General features: G+C 34.9%; 1 protein-coding gene and 1 pseudogene across 3 annotated transcripts in view; one reads left to right on the plus strand and one right to left on the minus strand.

The window, feature by feature from the left end:
• Window positions 1-20869, minus strand: part of RSRC1 (arginine and serine rich coiled-coil 1) — a 457053-nt gene that overhangs the window by 332747 nt on the left and 103437 nt on the right. For all 3 annotated transcript variants that reach the window (XM_027113218.1, XM_027113213.1, XM_027113204.1), the window contains exon 4: window positions 4221-4394. In XM_027113218.1, the coding sequence (XP_026969019.1) occupies window positions 4221-4394 (174 nt within the window). The remainder of the gene's footprint in view (window positions 1-4220; window positions 4395-20869) is intronic.
• Window positions 8464-9125, plus strand: LOC113623771 (60S ribosomal protein L39 pseudogene; annotated as a pseudogene).

Consider the following 20869-nt stretch of genomic DNA (forward strand, 5'->3'; position numbering starts at 1 on the left):
CACATGAGTTTTTATTTTCTCTTATGCGAGGAAGCATCTAGGTTATTTAGCACAAGCTAAAATATCTGTCATTGAGTCACACAATCACAATGAACTAATACGTCTAAGTCCAAATTCAATCATTTGTGAATCTTTTTTCCTTTCTCTCCACCTACACGTGTTCTTAAAAAAAATAATAAAAATTTCAAAAGATCCAATAAAACCATCACAAAAATACATTTAATTAAGGTCTAGAAATTTTTTGTCGTTTTATTAAATATAATTAAAACTAATTCTAAATAAACAGATTAAATGCTGACGTGGGAAAGTAAGGAAGAGAAAGGAAGAAAAGAAGGAATCAGTCTTTTACTAATGACAGATTTCTGACCCGATCAGAGAAAACAAGGCACAGAAAATTCTTTCTGTTTTCCTTAGCTATTTTCCAGGAAAGTTTAAGCAATAGCATATCACTTGATCTCAAACACTATATATCATCATCAATAATCATGGATTACTACAGAAATAAACATAGTGTACTATTAAGAGTCAAGATGCTGTTGTCAGTGAACCTGAATTAGAAAACTAACTCTGCCACTTATTTACAAGCCCTATGATCACAAGTGTTCATTTGTATAAATGGGAAAATAAAAGCACCTATTTCACTAGGTTATTATGAAAATTAAATAAGATAATACATAATGCTTAGCAAAATTTCTGATACCTAGAAAATATATTTAAATGTTAGATGCTTATTATTATGTCCACTGTAAGTAAAGCATTTTGTTCATACCTTATGTAGACCTGATCATAAAATTACTCTACTTGAGATTTCACTGGCTTCTCACTACCTTTAGAATTAACTCTCTCCTTAGCATAACATATACTCCAATAATCACCTCTCATCATTATTCCTCTTCTTCTCTAAACTAATCCCCATGAGACTTCAGTTTCTCAAATACGACATACCCACCTTGCTTTCCTCCAAGTATTTCCACATGGAGTTCATTTTGCATGCACCCTTCTTTCCCATCTCTTCCTTCCTTCAGTGTAGAAACATCGCTTCTTCTGAGAGCCCGTCCCTAACATGCTGACTAATCTAGCTCAACCAGCTTAAAGTTCATGAAAATATCTTGCAACCAAAATGTGTCAAGACTGAGGATGAAACCCAATGTGCTGAGACTGGCCTGTTGGAACAATAAAAAGGGCGCAGGTCTGCTTACCTCCGAACTTTTTCTTATATTAGCAATAAATGTACTTAATTGTTTAAGCCATATGTTGACAAACTACAAACCCATGGGCAAATATAGCCAGCTGCCCATTTTTGTAAATAAAGTATAAAACTTTACTGGAATACAGTCATGCCACTCATTTAGTATTATCTATGGCTGCTTTCATGCTAAAAGGGCAGAGTTCAGTAGTTGGCAACAGAGACATATGGCCAAGAAAGCCTAATTTATTTACTACCTAGCTCTTCACAAAAAGTTTGCTGCTCTTGGTTTAAGCTAGTTTAGTTAGGTTTTGTTACTTATAGCCAAAAGTACCCTAACACATAACAGTTAGTTTCCTACAGAAACATTCATCTGATTTTACTGTAATTACTTATATATCTTCCCTTCTATATATGCTTATTTTGCCACCTGCATGAAATCTCCAAGTAAGACTAGCCTGCCGTTATGTCCCCATTACCTAACATATACTTGACAAATAGAAGGCATTCAAGTATTGTTGACTGAACAAGTGAACAAATGAATGAATGAGCATATCTGATCAATACCCAATAAATATTTATGAAAAACTACCATGTACATTAGGTACGCTGAGTAATACAAAAGAGTATAAGACCCATGCTCTGCCCTGAATGGCTTAAAGATCAGGTTTAGGAAATAAACATGTAAGCTGTAAAAAATATATATAAGTTATTTCTGGAGCAAAATGGGGTGTATCTGTCATATATAAATACTACCATATTAAATGTATACATCAACCCCCCCCAACCCTGATTTCAGATCATACTAAATGGTATGAATTCATGTGGCCTTAGCACTAATCAGAAGGGAGGGCACATTGACATAACACCACCCTGTACTATGGTCCACTAAAACCATGAAGATGACTAAATCAGGCTACTCACAGCTTTTTGGCATCAGTACTCATGGCCCTTCAACTGACACTTCTTGTTTTGACCTTGTTCATTGCCTTTGTTGAGATTTAAGAAATAATGACAAATACAACATTATTATCTTGTGAACCTGTCATCTAGTAATCAGTCCCTTGAACAAAATCAGCTCTGAGTGATGGCAGAATCTAACCTGTAAAGCTGGTGCCAACCTTCAAAATTAATGTCACCATATGGAACCCTTTCCTGAAGCCACCCGACCTCCCTTTTGATTCATGCTCTCATTTTTCCAACCTTTAAAATACCCCAAATAATGCTTTATGTAATATCAACTTCACACAACTGTGTAAATATTATTCTAAAAAGTAAAACTTGGTGAAGTAGAAAGCAAAGATTTAACGACCAGTAAAAATCATAGTCATTTCACATAGTCGTGTAATATCTAAAGTGTAAACCAAAAGGAGGAGGAAAAAAAGAACAAGGAGCACAGATTTCCTTGACTGATGTAATTTATTCATCCTCTTAGTCCATGTTTTCTTAGAAAACCTACTCTACAACTTCTCTTCAACTATCATCCTCCTGACTTTCTCCCTTTATCAACAGATTTCCCCCATATCCTCTCTGATCCTCACTCCATTCTACCAACTCTGGGTAAGTCAGGTTCCCTAAATTTACAGGCAGATATCCAACTCTATCTCCTCTCCTATAACATTCAACAGTCCTTAAAACTAGAAAAAGAACTCAGAATTTTTCAGGACCACAACTGCTCAATGTACATTAATGGCTATGGGGTGATCAGGGAAAGAAAGTCACACAATCATGTTACACTCTCCCAAAATCCACCACAAATTTATCATTTCAAAGAATATGTAAAAGCCAACAATCCAGGCAGTTTTATATAATATCACTGTAAACCTGGATTAAAAAATAAACACACAGACAACTGTGAAAAAGAGAGGGATGAGAAGAGCCCCATAACCTTTAATAAACTTAATTCTTCATAGAATCAAGATCTCAAGGAACCATATCCAAAATCTTGGTAAGCTCTTCAATTTAACACTGAAAAGTGATACACTAAAGATAAACACTTCTGTATTGAAGTATTAGAGTGAACATATATAGGGTGTTGAAAGACTAACAAAAGAGGATAAATTCTAAGATGTTCTAAACACTTCATAGAATAAAAGATCCCAATGTCGGTTTGGAATAAAACAAACAAGAAGCTGTAATTTAAGCCAGGGGTCCCCAACCACCACCCCAACCACTGATACCGGTCTGCGGCCTGTTAGGAACCAGGTTGCACAGCAGGAGGTGAGTGGTGGGCAAGCTAGCGAAGCTTCAGCTGCTGCTCTCCATCGCTCCCCATGGCTCGCATTACCACCTGAACCATCCCCCCAGCCTCACCACCACACACCCGTCCATGGAAAAATTGTCTTCAACAAAACTGGTCCCTGGTGACAAAAAGGTTGGGGACCACAGATTTAAGTTACTAAACAAGATTTTATTTCACTTTAACATCTTCTAATTAAATAAACTGTTTTAAATGGACTTCAACCTCCAAACAGACAAAACTAGAATAACTGTTTCAATGATATCAATTCCAGAAAAAATAAATTCTGGGTCCCATATGCATATACACTCATCTAACACGTACATATACCTTAATATTGACCAAGTCCTCATTCTACACTGAAAGAGGTCTAACCAACAGTAAATCACGTGGTTTCCTCCCTTCGTTCCATCTTTATCCTTTTCCCCTAACAGTTTTACAATAAGCTAACAGACATCTTTAATTGTAAGTAGTCTTCAAATTTTAAATATTGTATTCATGATAAAGAACATGGAGCTTTCCTAACAAATTATGTAAATTTTCCTTTACTAACATACTAAGTTTTGAAAGTGCTATTTGTTTCTAAGATTTGTTTTGTAAATATTAAATGAAAACAGGAATAGAAAGGAAGCACAGTAAAAATCTGAGGTAACTATTCTGATTTATCCTTTCTTTATTCTCTACTATATTCTCCTATTTTTTCCATCTTAGAAAAACCTCAGAAGATGAAAATTTAGTTTGATTATTGCTATGGAATCACGGAGTCATCACTGCTTTAGATCTGCTTCAACTTACCCACGTTTGATGCTGTGTAATTCCTTGTCCTTGCCTTTATCCTTTTCCTTTTCTCTTTTCTCCTTATCTCTGCCTTTACGTCGTTCTCTATCCCGAGACCGACTACGTGTTCTTCTGTGACTGGACCTTTCACTGCTTCGACTATGGGAACGTGGACGTGGTCTTGATCGGGACCTACAGTAAGTAGATTTCATTATATACGTTTAGTGTACATTTTGTATTATGAAATAAAAACATCCTTAAAAATTGTCTGAAAGAAAAGGATTTAGTTTTAGTTAAGGACTCAGTTAAATAACTGTTTGAAGCAAGCATGTAAAGATGATTCTTTATGAATAAGTACTCTGTTAAATGACATGAGGGAAACATATGTGTCAGCTTTACAGGAATATAAGGTTTAGTGTTTGTTTAATCAAAAAAGTCTTAAAGTTCAAATCAAATCTTCATTACTCAAATCTCCTCAAGATAATATAACAAATCTAAATGTATATTCTAATCTGCAAGGATTAGGGTCTTCCCTATCCCTACAATCTCTACTTTCTATATTGATTCTACCTAATTTCCTATTTCTAATTGTTAGAATAAAACTATTCCTCTACTCTACTATAATCCAGCTATTCTTTGCATAAAATGAAGGACAGTATTAGGATATATTATGTGCTTTTACAAAGTAAAGATTTTTAGGGGCTTCCCTGGTGGCACGGTGGTTGGGAGTCTGCCTGCCGATGCAGGAGACATGGGCTCGTGCCCCGGTCTGGGAGGATCCCACATGCCGCGGAGCGGCCAGGCCTGTGAGCCATGGCCACTGAGCCTGCGCGTCCAGAGCCTGTGCTCTGCAGTGGGAGAGGCCACAATGGTGAGAGGCCCATGTACCGCCAAAAAAAAAAAAAAAAAGATTTTTAGATCCTACCTTACAGTATTGACAAGAAAGCCTCTACCAGATTGATGATCCTATAGAAACTATAAAAAAACAACTAACTGAAGTCACTGAATAGTGACCAAAAAGAAGGCACTAACCTTAAAAAGGAACAAAATCTTACTATATACATATGCTGTTGATTTATTTAATGTAATTTCAAGCAATTAGATTATGAACCAAAAATGATGAGCAATGCCAACACTTGGAAAAAAGAAACAGCAGTAAGAAAGTTTCCCATTTTATCAGTTGCTTTTCTGAGGACAAGCCTAAGTCTGTGCCATGCAGGAGAGCTAAAACTCTAACAGAAAACTTTCAAATTTATGGCCTGAAAACCCAGAACAAAGACTCAAGGCAACCATCGCAAAATGAAAATGAAAGGGGAATCCTGGAAAAGAGTCAGTTAAAGGAGCCAAAAATTGTAGATGTAAACTCTATTCAAATCTCTGGCTGAACCCTACATCATGCATGTGAAGGGCAAACTCCAAATAGCTAAGGACGAAAGAACTGAACTAAAATTTCAACTGCCCAAAAGAGACTGAATTGTTGTAATTTTAATTCAACTAAGTTAATTCCCTGCTTTAAAAAAAAAGTAAACCAAAAAATCAATCTTCTTCAGAGGAATATAACAGAATCCAGAGTACTCAAAATATGACATTCACCATGTCCATGATAAAATACAAAATTACTAGGTATACAATGAAATATGAAAAATGTGAGAAAAGATAGTCTATACTGAACAACCCTGAGATGAGCCAGATGTTGGAGTTAGCAGGCAAGGATTTTAAAGTAGTAAGTATAACTATGCTTGTAATGAATATAATGTTAAGAAATTTTAGAAGACAAACTAGAAGTAAAAAAAAAAATTCTGTAACTGAAAAATACAATATCTGAAATTACCATTATGCTAAAAGAGATCTGAAGCAGATTGGTAGCAACAGAGGGGAAAAAAATCTGTGTACTTGAAAACAGATAAATCAAACTTTTCCCATCTAAAGAACTAAGAGGAAAAAAAGATTGTTAAAGGAAAATAAAAACAGATCCTATAAGATCTGTGTGACAACATTCAAGTGTCTAACATGTTTATTTAAACTCATAAGTAGAGAAAATAATGAGATAGAAATCAATTTCTTTTTAAGTGGTGGTCAAAATTTCCCCAAATTTAGTGAACAAAAAATGTACAGATTCTATAACTTTAGTTAACTCCAAAATAAAAATATGAAGACCATGATTAGTAAATCCATAGTCAAGCTGATGAAAACTAAAGATAAAGCGAAATCTTGAAAGTGTTCAGAGAAAAAATGGACACATTACATACAAAAGAACAATGACATGAATTACTGCTGGCTTCTCATAGGAAACAATGACGATCAGAAGACAGTGGAACAAAATTCTTAACATGGTGAAAGAAAAAAAAAATCAACCCAGAATGTTATACCCAGCAAAAATAAGTGTTCTACTTACAAAAATAAGTGTTCTACTTACTTCTGTTTTCTTGAGGGATATTTTTGCTGGGTATAAAATTCTGGGTTGATTTTTTTTTTTCTTTCACCATGTTAAGAATTTTGTTCCACTGTCTTCTGATCGTCATTGTTTCTTATGAGAAGCCAGCAGTAATTCATGTCATTGTTCTTTTGTATGTAATGTGTCCATTTTTTCTCTGAACACTTTCAAGATTTCGCTTTATCTTTAGTTTTCATCAGCTTGACTATGGTATTAATAGTCACAGTCTTCCTAACACCATACACAAAAATAAACTCAAAATGGATTAAAGACCTAAATGTAAGGCCAGACACTATAAAACTCTTAGAGGAAAACATAGGCAGAAAACTCTATGACATAAATCAGAGCAAGATCCTTTTTGACCTACCTCCTAGAGAAATGGAAATAAAAGCAAAAATAAAGAAATGGGACCTAATGAAACTTAAAAGCTTTTGCACAGCAAAGGAAACCATAAACAAGACAAAAAGACAACCCTCAGAATGGGACAAAATATTTGCAAATGAAGCAACTGACAACGGATTAATCTCCAAAATATACAAGCAGCTCATGTAGCTCAATATCAAAAAAACAAACAACCCAATCCAAAAATGGGCAGAAGACCTAAACAGACATTTCTCTAAAGAAGATATACAGATTACCAACAAACACATGAAAGGATGCTCAACGTCACTAATTATTAGAGAGATGCAAATCAAAACTACAATGAGGTATCATCTCACACCAGTCAGAATGGCCATCATCAAAAAATCTACAAACAATAAATGCTGGAGAGGGTATGGAGAAAAGGGAACCCTCTTGCACTGTTGGTGGGAATGTAAATTGATAGAGCCACTATGGAGAACAGTATGGAGGTTCCTTAAAAAACTAAAAATAGAACTACCATACGACCCAGCAATCCCACTACTGGGCATATACCCTGAGAAAACCATAATTCAAAGAGTCATGTACCACAATGTTCATTGCAGCTCTATTTACAATAGCCAGGACATGGAAGCAACCTAAGTGTCCATCGACAGATGAATGGATAAAGAAGATGTGGCACATACATACAATGGAATATTACTTAGCTATAAAAAGAAATGAAATTGAGTTATTTGTAGTGAGGTGGATGGACCTAGAGTCTGTCATACAGAGTGAAGTAAGTCAGAAAGAGAAAAACAAATACCATATGTTAACACATATATATGGAATCTAATAAAAAAAACAAAAAATGGTTCTCATGAACCTAGAGTCAGTACAGGAATAAAGATGCCAACATAGAGAATGGACTTGAGGACACGGGGAGGGAGAAGGGTAAGCTGGGGCGAAGTGAGAGAGTAGAATTGACATACATACACTACCAAATGTAAAATAGATAGCTAGTGGGAAGCAGCTGCATAGCATGGGGAGATCAGCTTGGTGCTTTGTGACCACCTAGAGGGGTGGGATAGGGAGGATGGGAAGGAGATGCAAGAGGGAGGGGATATGGGGATATATGTGTACATGTAGCTGATTCACTTTGTTATACAGCAGAAACTAACACAACATTGTAAAGCAATTATACTCCAATAAAGATGTTAAAAAAAAGTAAATCAAAGACCTTTTTGAGATAAAGGAAAAGTAAAACATAGTCATCAATAGTTAATAATATGCATTAAAGTACGTACTAAAGTAAGTTTTTCAGGCTAAAGAGAATGATAAATGATGGAAACTTGGACCTTTAGAAAGGAAATGAAGGCCACCAGAAATGGTAAATATATGGGTAAATATAAAAAATGACTTCCCTTTAGTTAAAATACATATGTACTTAAAGTAAAACTTACAGTATTTTACTGTAGGGTTTATAATGAAAGTGGATATAGTACATATAATCTCTACAGAATAAAGTATGGAGCACGTAATTAACCTACACAGTTAGAAAGCTTTTACACTTCATGTGAACAGTGAAACAGTAACTCTAAGTACACTGAAACATACTTAAAGTACTGAATCGTAAGGGCATATATGTAATCCTTACAGTAGCCACTTAAAGGAAAAAAAAGAAATGAAATGCAAAGAAATATAGCTAAAAAGTCAAAAGATGAACTAAAAGAAAATTCTTAAAAATATTCATTAATCCAAAAGGAGGCTGGAAAGGCTCACATGTCTTCTCAGAAGACTTTCAGGATTGAGCAATTCCTGGCCAAGAAACAAAAGTAGAATTGTCCTATTCCCCAATGGATTCAGATGAAAACAAGTAATAAATCGAGTACACCTCCACAATGAGACACTGGAGAAGAACCAAGCTGGGTCTAAATCACACAAGAGATGGCACAAATATTTATGCTGTATGAAAGTCACTTACATCTTACCCTATCACTCTGAAAGCATACACTACTATCTGGACAGTTGGGTGCGTTTTATTGGGAAAATGATTTTTCTCTTTGTTTCTGTTTCTGCACTAGTAGGTTGGTCCAGTAATAAATATGTGAGATCTTTTGTTTGAGAAGGGGAAAAAAAGCCAAAGCCTGTCCAAATAAATTAAAAAGCAACACACAACCATAAGCTATCTACAAGATATGCACTTTAAATATAGACACAGATTGAAAGTAAATGGCTAAAATTAGATATATCATGTAAACAAAAATGGCTGGAATGAATATATTAATATCAAATAAAGTATCATCCTAGACACTCAGAAACTAGGAGTATTACCCCAAATAAAAATGGATACTTCATGATGATCAAAGGGTCAGTTCAAAAGTAGAAATCATACAAAATCTTTATCGGGCCACAACAGAGTTAAATTAGAATTCAGTAACAATAAAACATACAGAAAAAAAACCAAAAGTGTAGAAATTAAATAATACACTTCTTAATAAATCATGAGTACAGTAAGAAATCACAAAAAAATTAGAAAATATTTTGAACTGAAAGGCAATAAAAATATAGCATATTTGAATTTGTGTGATGTAACTAATGCAATGCTTAGAGGGAAATTTATAGCTTTAGATGTTTATATTAGAAAAGAAGAAAAGTCTAAAACCAATTACCTAAGGTTCCATCTTAAGAAGCTAGACTAAGAAGAGCAAAGTATATCCAAAGTAAGTAGAAGAAAGGAAACATTAAAGAGCAAAAATCAATGGAATAGAAAGCAATAAAGAAAATTAACAAAGCCAAAACCTGGTTCCACAAGAATATCAACAAATTTGGTAAATCCCCAGCTAGACTGATCAAGCAAAAAAGAAAACAGCAAACACAAATTACCTAAATAAATAAAGCCTGTGGATAAAGAGATCACATAAACTAGTCCTGGGTACTTAGGACATATGTAGGGCTTGAAGAGAATTATATGGATTTCACTGGTAGTATGTTCTGTCTTCTTTCATCCTTAGCTGGTTCATTCAGTGAGTGAAGAGCAATACTGTATCATTAGATCACAAACTTTTTTTTAATATGCGATTTTGAGAAGTTACAATATTTATTGCTAGGAATGTCAACATGGGTTTATTATACTAATTTACAAAGGTTAAATTTCCTTCATTTTCTCTTTGACTACTCCCTCTCAATTTTGACACATGCTTCTTTCCACATAAAATAAAGTTTTAATTTATCAATGATTTATTGCCCTCACAGACATTATCTATTCATTTTTAATGAAATCTTTTATTACATGTGGATATGTAAAAATTTTAACAGATTATTCTAAAATCTCTGAAAAATAATCAATCAGACTAAAGTTTTCTGATTAAAAGAAAGTAATAATAATAATAAAAATGAAGGGGGCCTTTTTTGTGATAATCAGAGCCACTACATATACAGTATATACACACACACGTTATGTTATCTTAATTTGGTTCTACATTATGCTTCTGGCAATTACTTTTTCACTTAACCAGTGAAAATATAGTGTAACAAAAGACAAAGAGTTAAATATTAGTTTAAACTCTAACAACAAATCCCTAAGAGCTTCTTTTTTTTAAATAAAACTTTGAAGTAAGCTCATTTCTTAGTGGTTTGTTACTAAGAAAAATATACTGTTGGACAAAATGTGCAATCATTTGTGGATTACTGATAAGGTAGATTTTGGTAAAATCATGTTTTCACTGTATCTTAAAAATTAAATGTATATGCTCTTAATATACCCAAAGCTACAGAAGTATTAAGTTAAAAAATAAAGAAATTCTCATATAATGGTGTCCTCAAACAAGTTACTTCCTCTCTGGGCATCTGTTTCCTCATCTACAAAATGTTGATAATAACTACCTTTCAGGGTTATTATAAGGATTAAATAATAACACCAGGGCTTCCCTGGTGGCGCAGTGGTTGAGAGTCCGCCTGCCGATGCAGGGGACACGTGGTTCCGGGAGGAACCCACATGCTGCGGACCGGCTGGGCCCGTGAGCCATGGCCTCTGAGCCTGCGTGTCCGAAGCCTGTGCTCCGCAACGGGAGAGGCCACAACAGTGAGAGGCCCGTGTACCGCAAAAAAACAAACAAACAAATAAAATAATAACACCAGTGAATTGTGAGATAGCAGACAGGTGATTTGGGAGTAGGCAGGCAATGAGAAAGAAGTAACTGTGGGATGCGCTAATCTAAATGAATGAGTAAAATCTGATTCAAAGAATATGAAATGTTTCTCTCATACCACAGCTAATCCAGTAAAGAGAAGTATTCTGATTCTGATAGACCTTTAAAATCTTAAGGTTGGCATAAGGATTACTTAAATTTCAATATATTTCTTTTATATAGGAAGGTAAATAATAATAATCTTGGTTAAAGATTATCATCTTCTCCACAGGAAACCCTCAGCAGCCAAATACATGCATGATCTTCACCAGTTTGCTACTAACATGGAAATCGTATCACCTATCATCCAAGCCTTTGGAAAATAAAAGGGGATTTTTTTTTTTTAGAGTCCAGGAAGGCACTATAACATAAGGACAACAGGCCTAAATTGGCTTTGTCCCAGAGAAACCAGAAGGTAGGATCACTCTATCACTATCATAGCAAAGCTAAATACCACAATTAGAGGCCTTCTATCAATTACTATCTGCCTCACTCTCCCAACAGCAACTACTTTCCTAATCTCTACTCCTCCCAACTTACCCAATACCTGAAATAAACTCAATTATCTCCAAACTCATCTCATGGTTTTCCCTAACACAAAGATTCCACTGTAGAAAACATATGCCTACCACTCTCCAAAAATATTCTGCTCATTATGTCTCCATACAAGCAACACATGCCAGTCTGGAATATTCTTTTATAAATGTTGCTGATGTGCCTCAATGACCTAGACAGCAATAGCAGATCTATAATTTAAGTTACCCATGATGTCAAATTGAAAGAAAGTAATAAGTTTTAAAATATCACAGCAATGTCTTAATATTGATTATTTCAATTCTCATATTGTAGACCTCAACTTCGTTTATAGGCTATAAGAAGCAAAAAATGACTCTGAAGAGAATAGGGAAAAGATAGCAAAGCCAAAACACAGTTTTTGCAACATTATTAAAGGCTGTAAAAAGGACCACAAAATCAAATACAGATTTTAAATCAATTAAGCTGCTGACTTCTTTTCAGTCATGAGAATTACTTCAAACAATTCTGAGTAAAACTCACTTCCTAGACTATGAACAACCCCATTTACTTTATTAAGTAAATTTAATTACATATTTGAAGGCTCTCCACTAAGAACAAAGTAAAGAGTAAAGAGATTTCCTACTCTGACCGGACAAACAAAAAAGTCAAAGAAACTATACTAAAATTTAGAATGTTATTTTTCCCTCATTCCTTAAATAAATATGTTTCTGATAAATCACTCTAGAAGTCTCTAGAGTACCAAAGCCAATATGGAGATATATTATAAGCAAAGAAACATTTGATAAAAAATGTGGCACTCTAGAACACACAATATATAAGCAATAAATGGACAGCAAGATGTCCTATTATACCAGATAAATGCTTTCAATATCTACAGAATAGGAAGAATCACCATAACATCCCTGAATAAAATGAATTACTGCCCTCAAAAACCAATTTGTCAAGTTTCTTAATTGGCTAATAAGTTCTAAACACATGTAATCAAAATAAATATCCTAATATTTTATCTTTCAAAAACAATAACTACAATACTTCAAATAGTCTCTTAAGTAGAGTACTATAAAATAAAGACTACATTTACCATAAAACAAAACTACAATTAAAATTATACTTAATATTCTTACATTGAATAAACTAACATGGATTCTATGTCAAGATGACATTTTGAACTCACACATCTACTTTTGTCGCCAACCGAAATTGAACTAAAACCATAACAACAAGGGGGATTTTTTAAAAGGACCTACACTCTAGGACAGAGATACACTTTTGAAAAGGGAAGTGTCCACTGGTAGCTTGGTGGTGAAAGAAAACTAAAAATCAAGGGGCTGAAGCTCAGGGCTCTGTAAAAACAAGTGACATCAAAGGATCTGAAAACAGACCTGGCTTTTCCCATAGTTTCCCATTTATTAAAGAAACTCCACCTCACTGAATTAATAATAGTGCAGTGTCATTCAAGAAATCTTACAAGTCACCCAAAACCTTCAGTCCATCAATTGAATTTTCTGTTACTGTCAACCCAGGAAAATTCTGAACATTATCATGAACAACAACAAAAAAGAATCTAGGGAATTCCCTGGAAGACCAGTAGTTAGGACTCCAGCTCTCACTGCCAAGGGATCAGGTTCAATCCCTGGCCAGGGAACTAAGATCCTGAGAGCCGCACTGCATGGCCAAAAAAAATAAAAATGAATCTATCATCCATACAAAGCAACTATGAGAAATGAATCAAAGTTGGAACCAAATTTGTCAGGTGATACAAATACACAACACAAAAAGTGAAGAAGAGACTATAACATAACATTCCAACATTAATTAAACACAGCATATAATAAGAAACATAGGCATTACTGATAAAAGAGCCAAGAAAAAGAAACTTTAAAAAAAAGTAATTAAACACAAAAATAAACAAACGGGACCTAATGAAACTTAAAAGCTTTTGCACAGCAAAGGAAACCATAAACAAAACAAAAAGACAACCCTCAGAATGGGAGAAAATATTTGCAAATGCAACAACAGACAAAGGATTAATCTCCAAAATTACTGAGCTCAATATCAAAATAACAAACAACCCAATCAAAAAATGGGCAGAAGATCTAAACAGACATGTCTCCAAAGAAGACATACAGATCACTAAAAAACACATGAAAAGATGCTCAACGTCACTAGTTATTACAGAAATGCAAATCAAAACTACAATGAGGTATCACCTTATGCTGGTCAGAATGGCCATCATCAAAGTATCTACAAACAATAAGTGCTGCAGAGGGTGTGGAGAAAAGGGAACCCTCTTGCACTGTTGGTGGGAATGTAAATTGGTACAGCCACTATGGAGAACAGTATGGAGGTTCCTTAAAAACCTACAAATAGGGCTTCCACGGTGGCGCAGCGGTTGAGAGTCCACCTGCCGATGTAGAGGACACGGGTTCGTGCCCTGGTCTGGGAAGATCCCACATGCCGCGGAGCGGCTGGGCCCGTGAGCCATGGCCGCTGAGCCTGCGCGTCCGGAGCCTGTGTTCCGCAACGGGAGAAGCCACAACAGTGAGAGGCCCGCGTACCGCAAAAAAAAAAAACTAAAAATAGAGCTACCATATGATCCAGCAATCCTACTCCTGGGCATATATCCAGAGAAAACCATAATTCAAAAGAGACATGTACCCCAATGTTCACTGCAGCACTATCTACAATAGTCAGGACATGGAAGCAACCTAAATGTCCATCAACAGAGGAATGGATAAAGAATATGTGGTACGTATATACAGTGGAATGTCACTCAGCCATAAAAAAGAATGAAATAATGCCACTTGCAGCAACATGGATGGACCTAGAGATTGTCACACTGAGTGAAGTCAGACAGAGAAAGACAAATATCATATGAAATCACTTATATGTGGAATCTAAAAAAATGGTATAAATGAACTTATGTACAAAACAGAAACAGAGTTACAGATGTAGAAACCAAAGTTATGATTACTGGGGGTAAGGGGGGGGGGATAAATTGGGAGATTTAGACTGACATATACACATTACTATATATAAAATAGGTAACTAATAAGGACCTACTGTATAGCACAGGGAACTCTACTCAATACTCTGTAATGGCCTGTATGGGAAAAGAATCTAAAAAAGAGTGGATATATGTATAACTGTTTCACTTGGCTGTACACCTGAAACTAACACAACATTGTAAATCAACTATACTCCAATAAAAAAATTTTTAATTAATTATTTATTTTTGGCTGCGTTGGGTCTTCGTTGCTGCACGCGGGCTTTCTCTAGTTGCTGCGAGCGGGGGCTACTCTTCGTTGCAGTGCGCAGGCTTCTCACTGTGGTGGCTTCTCTTGTGGCAGAGCACGGGCTCTAGGTGCGCAGGCTCGGTAGTTGTGGCTTGTGGGCTGTAGAGCGCAGGCTCAGTAGTTGTGGCACACAGGCTTCATTGCTCTGTGGCATGTGGGATATTCCCAGGCCAGGGATCAAACGGGTCCCCTGCATTGGCAGGTGGATTCTTAACCATTGCGCCACCAGGGAAGTCCCCCCAAAATTTTTTTAAATACAATAAAAGTAGCAGAAAGGACAAGAAGTAAGTAATAGACAAGGCAGACAACGAACATCAAACCTCACTAAGGCTCCAGAAGAAGAAAAAACAAGGTAAGAGAACTAATATTACAATCATAATCCAAAGACACTTTTGGAACTAAAAGAATCTACATGTAGAAAGGATCCACTGTATATATGGGGAAATGGATTAACCACAATCAACTCTGAGATAGATCCTGATGAAGTTACTGCACATTAATGATAAAGGAAAAAGAACACTGATCAAGTTGATATAAAGAAAGTCAAGTTGGCATCAGTCTGCTCAACTGTGAGATACACAACAAAAAAATGGCTTTAATTTTCCTTGAGGAGCTCAAAGGGGAAAACGTGTGCTCACAATGTTACACCTAGTTATGCTATCCTTAACTACTAAAACTACAAGAAAAAAAAGTGACAAAAGTACTTATTTATGTTAGACTTACTAAAGTCAAGGACATGCTACAATTTCTAGGTTAAGCACTCAAAGCAAAATTAAAAGAAACTAAGCTAAGGAGGTGGGAGAGGGATGGATTGGGAGTTTGGGATTAGCAGATGCAAACTGATATTATATATAATGGATAAACAACAAGGTCCTACTGTATAGCACAGGGAACTGTATTCAATATCCTGTGATAAACCCTAATGGAATAGAATATGAAAAAGAATATATATATGTATAACTGAGTCACTTTACTGTACAGCAGTCATTAACACAACACTGTAATTCATCTATACTTCAATAAAAACAAAAAAAGAAAGTAAGCTAACAAGCTAATAAAAGTAATCCAAAGAAGGTAAGAAAGTAGAAAAAACAAAAAAATGGATTGGACATATAGAAAACAAAGAATAAGATGGAAGATTTAAATCCAAATATAACAGGAATCAATAAACATAAATAGACTAAATGATACAACTGAGGGAAAAAGACTGTCAGACTAAAAAAAAAAAACTATAGCGAGTTTTCAAAATGAACATGTTAAATATAAAAACAGAAAGTTTGAAAGTAAAAGAAAAGAAAAAGATATCATACAAGCACTAACAAAAAGATGGTGAAATTACATCAACATTATACATGATCTGAAACATCATTTCAAAGTAAGAAATATTTCTAGAAATAGAGACTTTCATGAAAAGGTCACTCCAAAAAGAATATAAAACTATCCTGAATTTGCATACACTTATTTACAGAGCCTCAAAATATATAAAGCAGAAGCTGGTAGAACTTGATGAAAAACAGACAAATCTACAATCAAGAGCTGTCTGTGAGCTCTCTTAGTAACTGATAAAATAAGCAGGTTTTAAATGGAAAAAAAAAAGTAAAGATATAGAAGATTAGAACAAATGGTTAAATTCACCTATTTAATCTTTTTAATCAAGTGTATCTGTAATATTTCCTAAAATAAATCTTATGATGGGCCATAAAGCTAATCTCAACACATTTCAAAGTTGAAAGGTCTTTCAGATTATGTTCTCTAACTACAGTGAAGAAAATAAGAAAAATAAAGGACAACTAGAAAAGCCTCCAAATGTTTGGAAATTAAGTAACATATTTCTATATAACCCATGGGAAAGATGAAGTCACAGTTTTATTTAAACTGAATGAAAACTAAAATATGGCACATCAAAAACGTGTAGGCTATGGGCTTCCCTGGTGGCGCAGTGGTTGAGAGTCCGCCTGCCGATGCAGGGAACACGGGTTCATGCACTGGTCTGGGAAGATCCCACATGCCACGGAGCAGCTGGGCCCCGTGAGCCGTGGCCGCTGAGCCTGCACATCCGGAGCCTGTGCTCCGTGATGGGAGAGGCCTCAACACTGAGAGGCCCGTGTACCGCAAAAAAAAAAAAAAAATGTGTAGGCTATAGCTAAAGTACAGTGAAGAGGAAAATTTGTAGCACTGAATACACATATTAGAAAAGAATAAAAGCTAAAATAAATGATCTAAGCTTCCATCTCAAGGAGCTACAAAAAGAATAGAAAACTATACTCAAAGAAGGTAAAAGGAAAGAAATAAAGAAAAAAAATTTTAAAATAATGAATCAGAAGATCAAGAAAGACAAAGTTAATTCTTAGAGAAGATTAGTAAAATTGATAAACCCCTGGTGGAAATGACAAAGAAAAATACAGAAATCATAAATAAAATAATCAATTTTGCAGTTAAATGGCCTTTTGCCCATAGGGGTTAAAGGCCATGGGAATACCCCTCCCACCATAAACAAGTAGAAAAGAAAACAAAATGTATAACAACTATGTCAGACATCGGACAATTGGCAGCACAGAAGTGTAATTCCCCAAGAAAAGGGAAACAAAAAAGGGAACCCTAGGATTGTCCCGGCTTACTGCCTTGGGGAAGTTTCCAAGCCACAGAGCAAGGAGAGGGAACTCAAATGAAGCTTCATAGACTCGCTGAGTTAGGGAGACAGAGACAGACCTTCAAGGAAGCCAAGGTGCTAGACTTTGTAAGGCATTATACCAAACTGAAGGAAGTTGGACAGAGACAGGGATCCAGAAATCTGCAGAGGCTCTCTAGATCTTTGACAAGTTCCAGTCTACAAATATGTGAAATGAAATTCCAAGGGACCAGGGAAAAATACACTGGACAGCAACAGAAATCCAGAATAACACATTGGGGAGAAGTAGTGTTCTACCTGCCAGAGTTGAGACACTTTGTACATAAGATATTGTAAAGAGTCAAGTATTAATTCTGGAGCTAAATTAGCCATAGAGTAAAGGTATTCTGGATCCATCCTAATAACAAAGCTTAAAAGCAAGCCTTGATATTGACAAAATACTACCTGATGAAGATAGATCATGGCTACATGAGGGTTTATTATACTATTCTCTGTTTTAATGAATGCTTAAAATTCTCCATGCAAAGGCTAAAAAAATTATTTGAAACTTCATTTATAAGTCTGTTATTTGAAACACATAAAAATGACTATGGCTTTTCAATCCAATTCACAGAAGCCTATTGACAGAAAATACCTTAAACCTTGTATTAAAAGACTATTTCAAATATACCCAACAACAAAATGCTATTTCTTTGGGGGAAAAAACACACATTCTGAATTTTAACTAAGATAAATTAAGTGGGTTAATACTCTTCAGCTTTGGTCAATACTTGATCTTATATCTACTTTAGAGAAATCTATCTGGATCAGTAAAGTTGCCAAGTGTTTTAAACTGCAAAACCAAGGTTAACTGTCCTCACTAGGGGCAGAGGATGAAGCCTCTAGTTGCTATAGACCAAGTGTTTGTAAACGGGGTTTGTTTGTATATTTCTGACACAGTAATTCCCTATTCATAGTGTCCTAACTGAAGAAGAATCTTTCTTATCAAAATTTCAGATACACTTACTTGGACCTAAAACTTGCATCAAGTTTTACAACTGAATTATCAGAATTCAAAGCTGGTAAACAAAAATCAAAGCCAATCCTGCATTTATTTGATACTTAATGCTCTAAAATATGCAAAATAATATACTTGTTTAGTGTATCTCTTTAGCAAAATGCTGTAGGGCACAATATTTGCCCGTATTATTACTAAGGACTTCTACATGATAAGAAGTATGTCAGCTATATTCATCTATTTTATCTCTTTTAATTCTCCAGAGTATTTAAACATATAGTTGTTACTGTCATCACCTTTTGGTGTTTGGTGGGAATTTTTTTTCTTGCTTTGGGGGCAGGCAAGTTGGGCTATTTTTTTGGTTTGGTTTGGTTTTTGCTCTGAGAAAACTGAACTCTGAAAAGTTCAGAGGCCACAGAACCAATGTGTGATAGAGCTGAAATCTGAACCGACATTTGTCCACGTCCTTTCAACTACAGCCCACTGCCAGTAAGATCTGACTGCAGTATCATTTTCCAATAAAACCTATAAAAAAGAAAATAAATATCCATACAGATTCATTTCTAAAACATTATCAAAAGATTTAACCCCACCTTATTATAAGCAGATCCAGTCAACTAAATATCTTGGAATTCTCATGTCAATCTTCAAAAATGCCCCATCATCATCTCTAGTCCCCCCATTTTTAAGAGAAGATATTTAAAGGTAGAATTGGGAAGAAAAAAAAGCAAAAAAAAAAAAAATATATATATATATGCAGAATGCCAATGCCTCCCCTGCTAAAAAAGCATATAACCCACCCACTGTGGCAAAGGTTAAGTCATTTAGTCAAGTTCAAAGATCTTCAAAGACTTCTCAGATCCAGATAAGCCCATATGTTACCAAAATTCTGTGAAAAAGCCATTACTTTCCAATCTGCTGCTCATGTTTAAGATACAGAACACACAGATGCTTGGCATCACTCATCAGTCTTCCTAAATTTTCACACCAGATAATCAAGATCCACCAATAACTCTACTGTCTAAAAGTCCTAGAAATGTCTTTATTCCATCAGTGCTTGGTTCACTTGTTAAATCTGAAAGTAACCATAAAAGACCATTCAGTTACTGTACAATAAGTGTTAATTTGCTAATTTCTTCACAGGTAATCAATTAAAATGTAAAATATTGGATAAAATTAGTTGCACTAAATTTAACAGCTGCTCCATAAGCATAATTAGTTTCACAAGGGCCATATGTATTCTGAACAGAGACAGAGTTGAAACAAACAGACAGATTTTAAGTAAGTTTGAGAAAATCTGCATTTAATTAGCAGGTGGGCACTACAACTGCATAACGTTTTTATACATTTATATTTATGAAGTGACAGAAGATCTAAAGGCTTTTAAAATGGCGTTTATTGTTTGAATGGGAACTGTTTTGCTGCATGCTAAAGTGATTTAAATCCTTATAGTTCTGCTTTGAAAAAAATCATAAATGGTGAAAGAAAACATGTGGAAAACTGTAAAACTAGAAAGAATTTGCGACAAAAAACAGATACACATACCATAACTAAAAGGAAACTACACTTAATTAAATGTACACTACATCTGGAATATCAGCCTAATAAAACGTGAAACTATTAATTTTCATTGTTCTAAAGGAAATGAGGTCAGTGTCATTTAATAATTCCTCCAATTACATTGGACTAACTCATTGGACTGGATACCATCTAATCTGGATACCATCTAATCTTAAAATGCTATATACTTTACAATATCCTTAAGTCAAACTTTTTAAATAAAGACATTTAAATTACAAAGGAGTAAAAGAATACAATCAGCAAATGAAATTCTTTAGCAGCTGGTAGCTACCAGCATTATATTTTAAACCTTATAACTTTTGGATGAGGTTTTTCATGGTTGCCCATAATAAGTATGAGATCACACTTGTTAGTTCTTATTAGCACTAAAATCACCACTTTAAATATAGAAGTAGAATATATAATTTAAAAAATTAAAATGATGTTTGCCTCGCCAATAATTTCATTGGTAGGCTATATTTATCATTTCAAGTTTTAAATGTACAAAAATAAGGTATTTTTTCAAAGGTGAAGTTTTTTTTTAATAAATTTATTTTTTAATTTATTTATTTTTGGCTGCATTGGATCGTCATTGCTGTGTGCGGGCTTTCTCTAGTTGCAGCAAGCGGCGGCTACTCTTCGTTGCAGTGCACGGGCTTCTCACTGCAGTGGTTTCCCTTGTTGC

This window comes from Aethalodelphis obliquidens, unplaced genomic scaffold (genome assembly GCF_003676395.1).
Source record: "Aethalodelphis obliquidens isolate GAN/ISIS:26980383/991018 unplaced genomic scaffold, ASM367639v1 scaffold1, whole genome shotgun sequence".
Classification (NCBI taxonomy): Eukaryota; Metazoa; Chordata; class Mammalia; order Artiodactyla; family Delphinidae; genus Aethalodelphis; species Aethalodelphis obliquidens.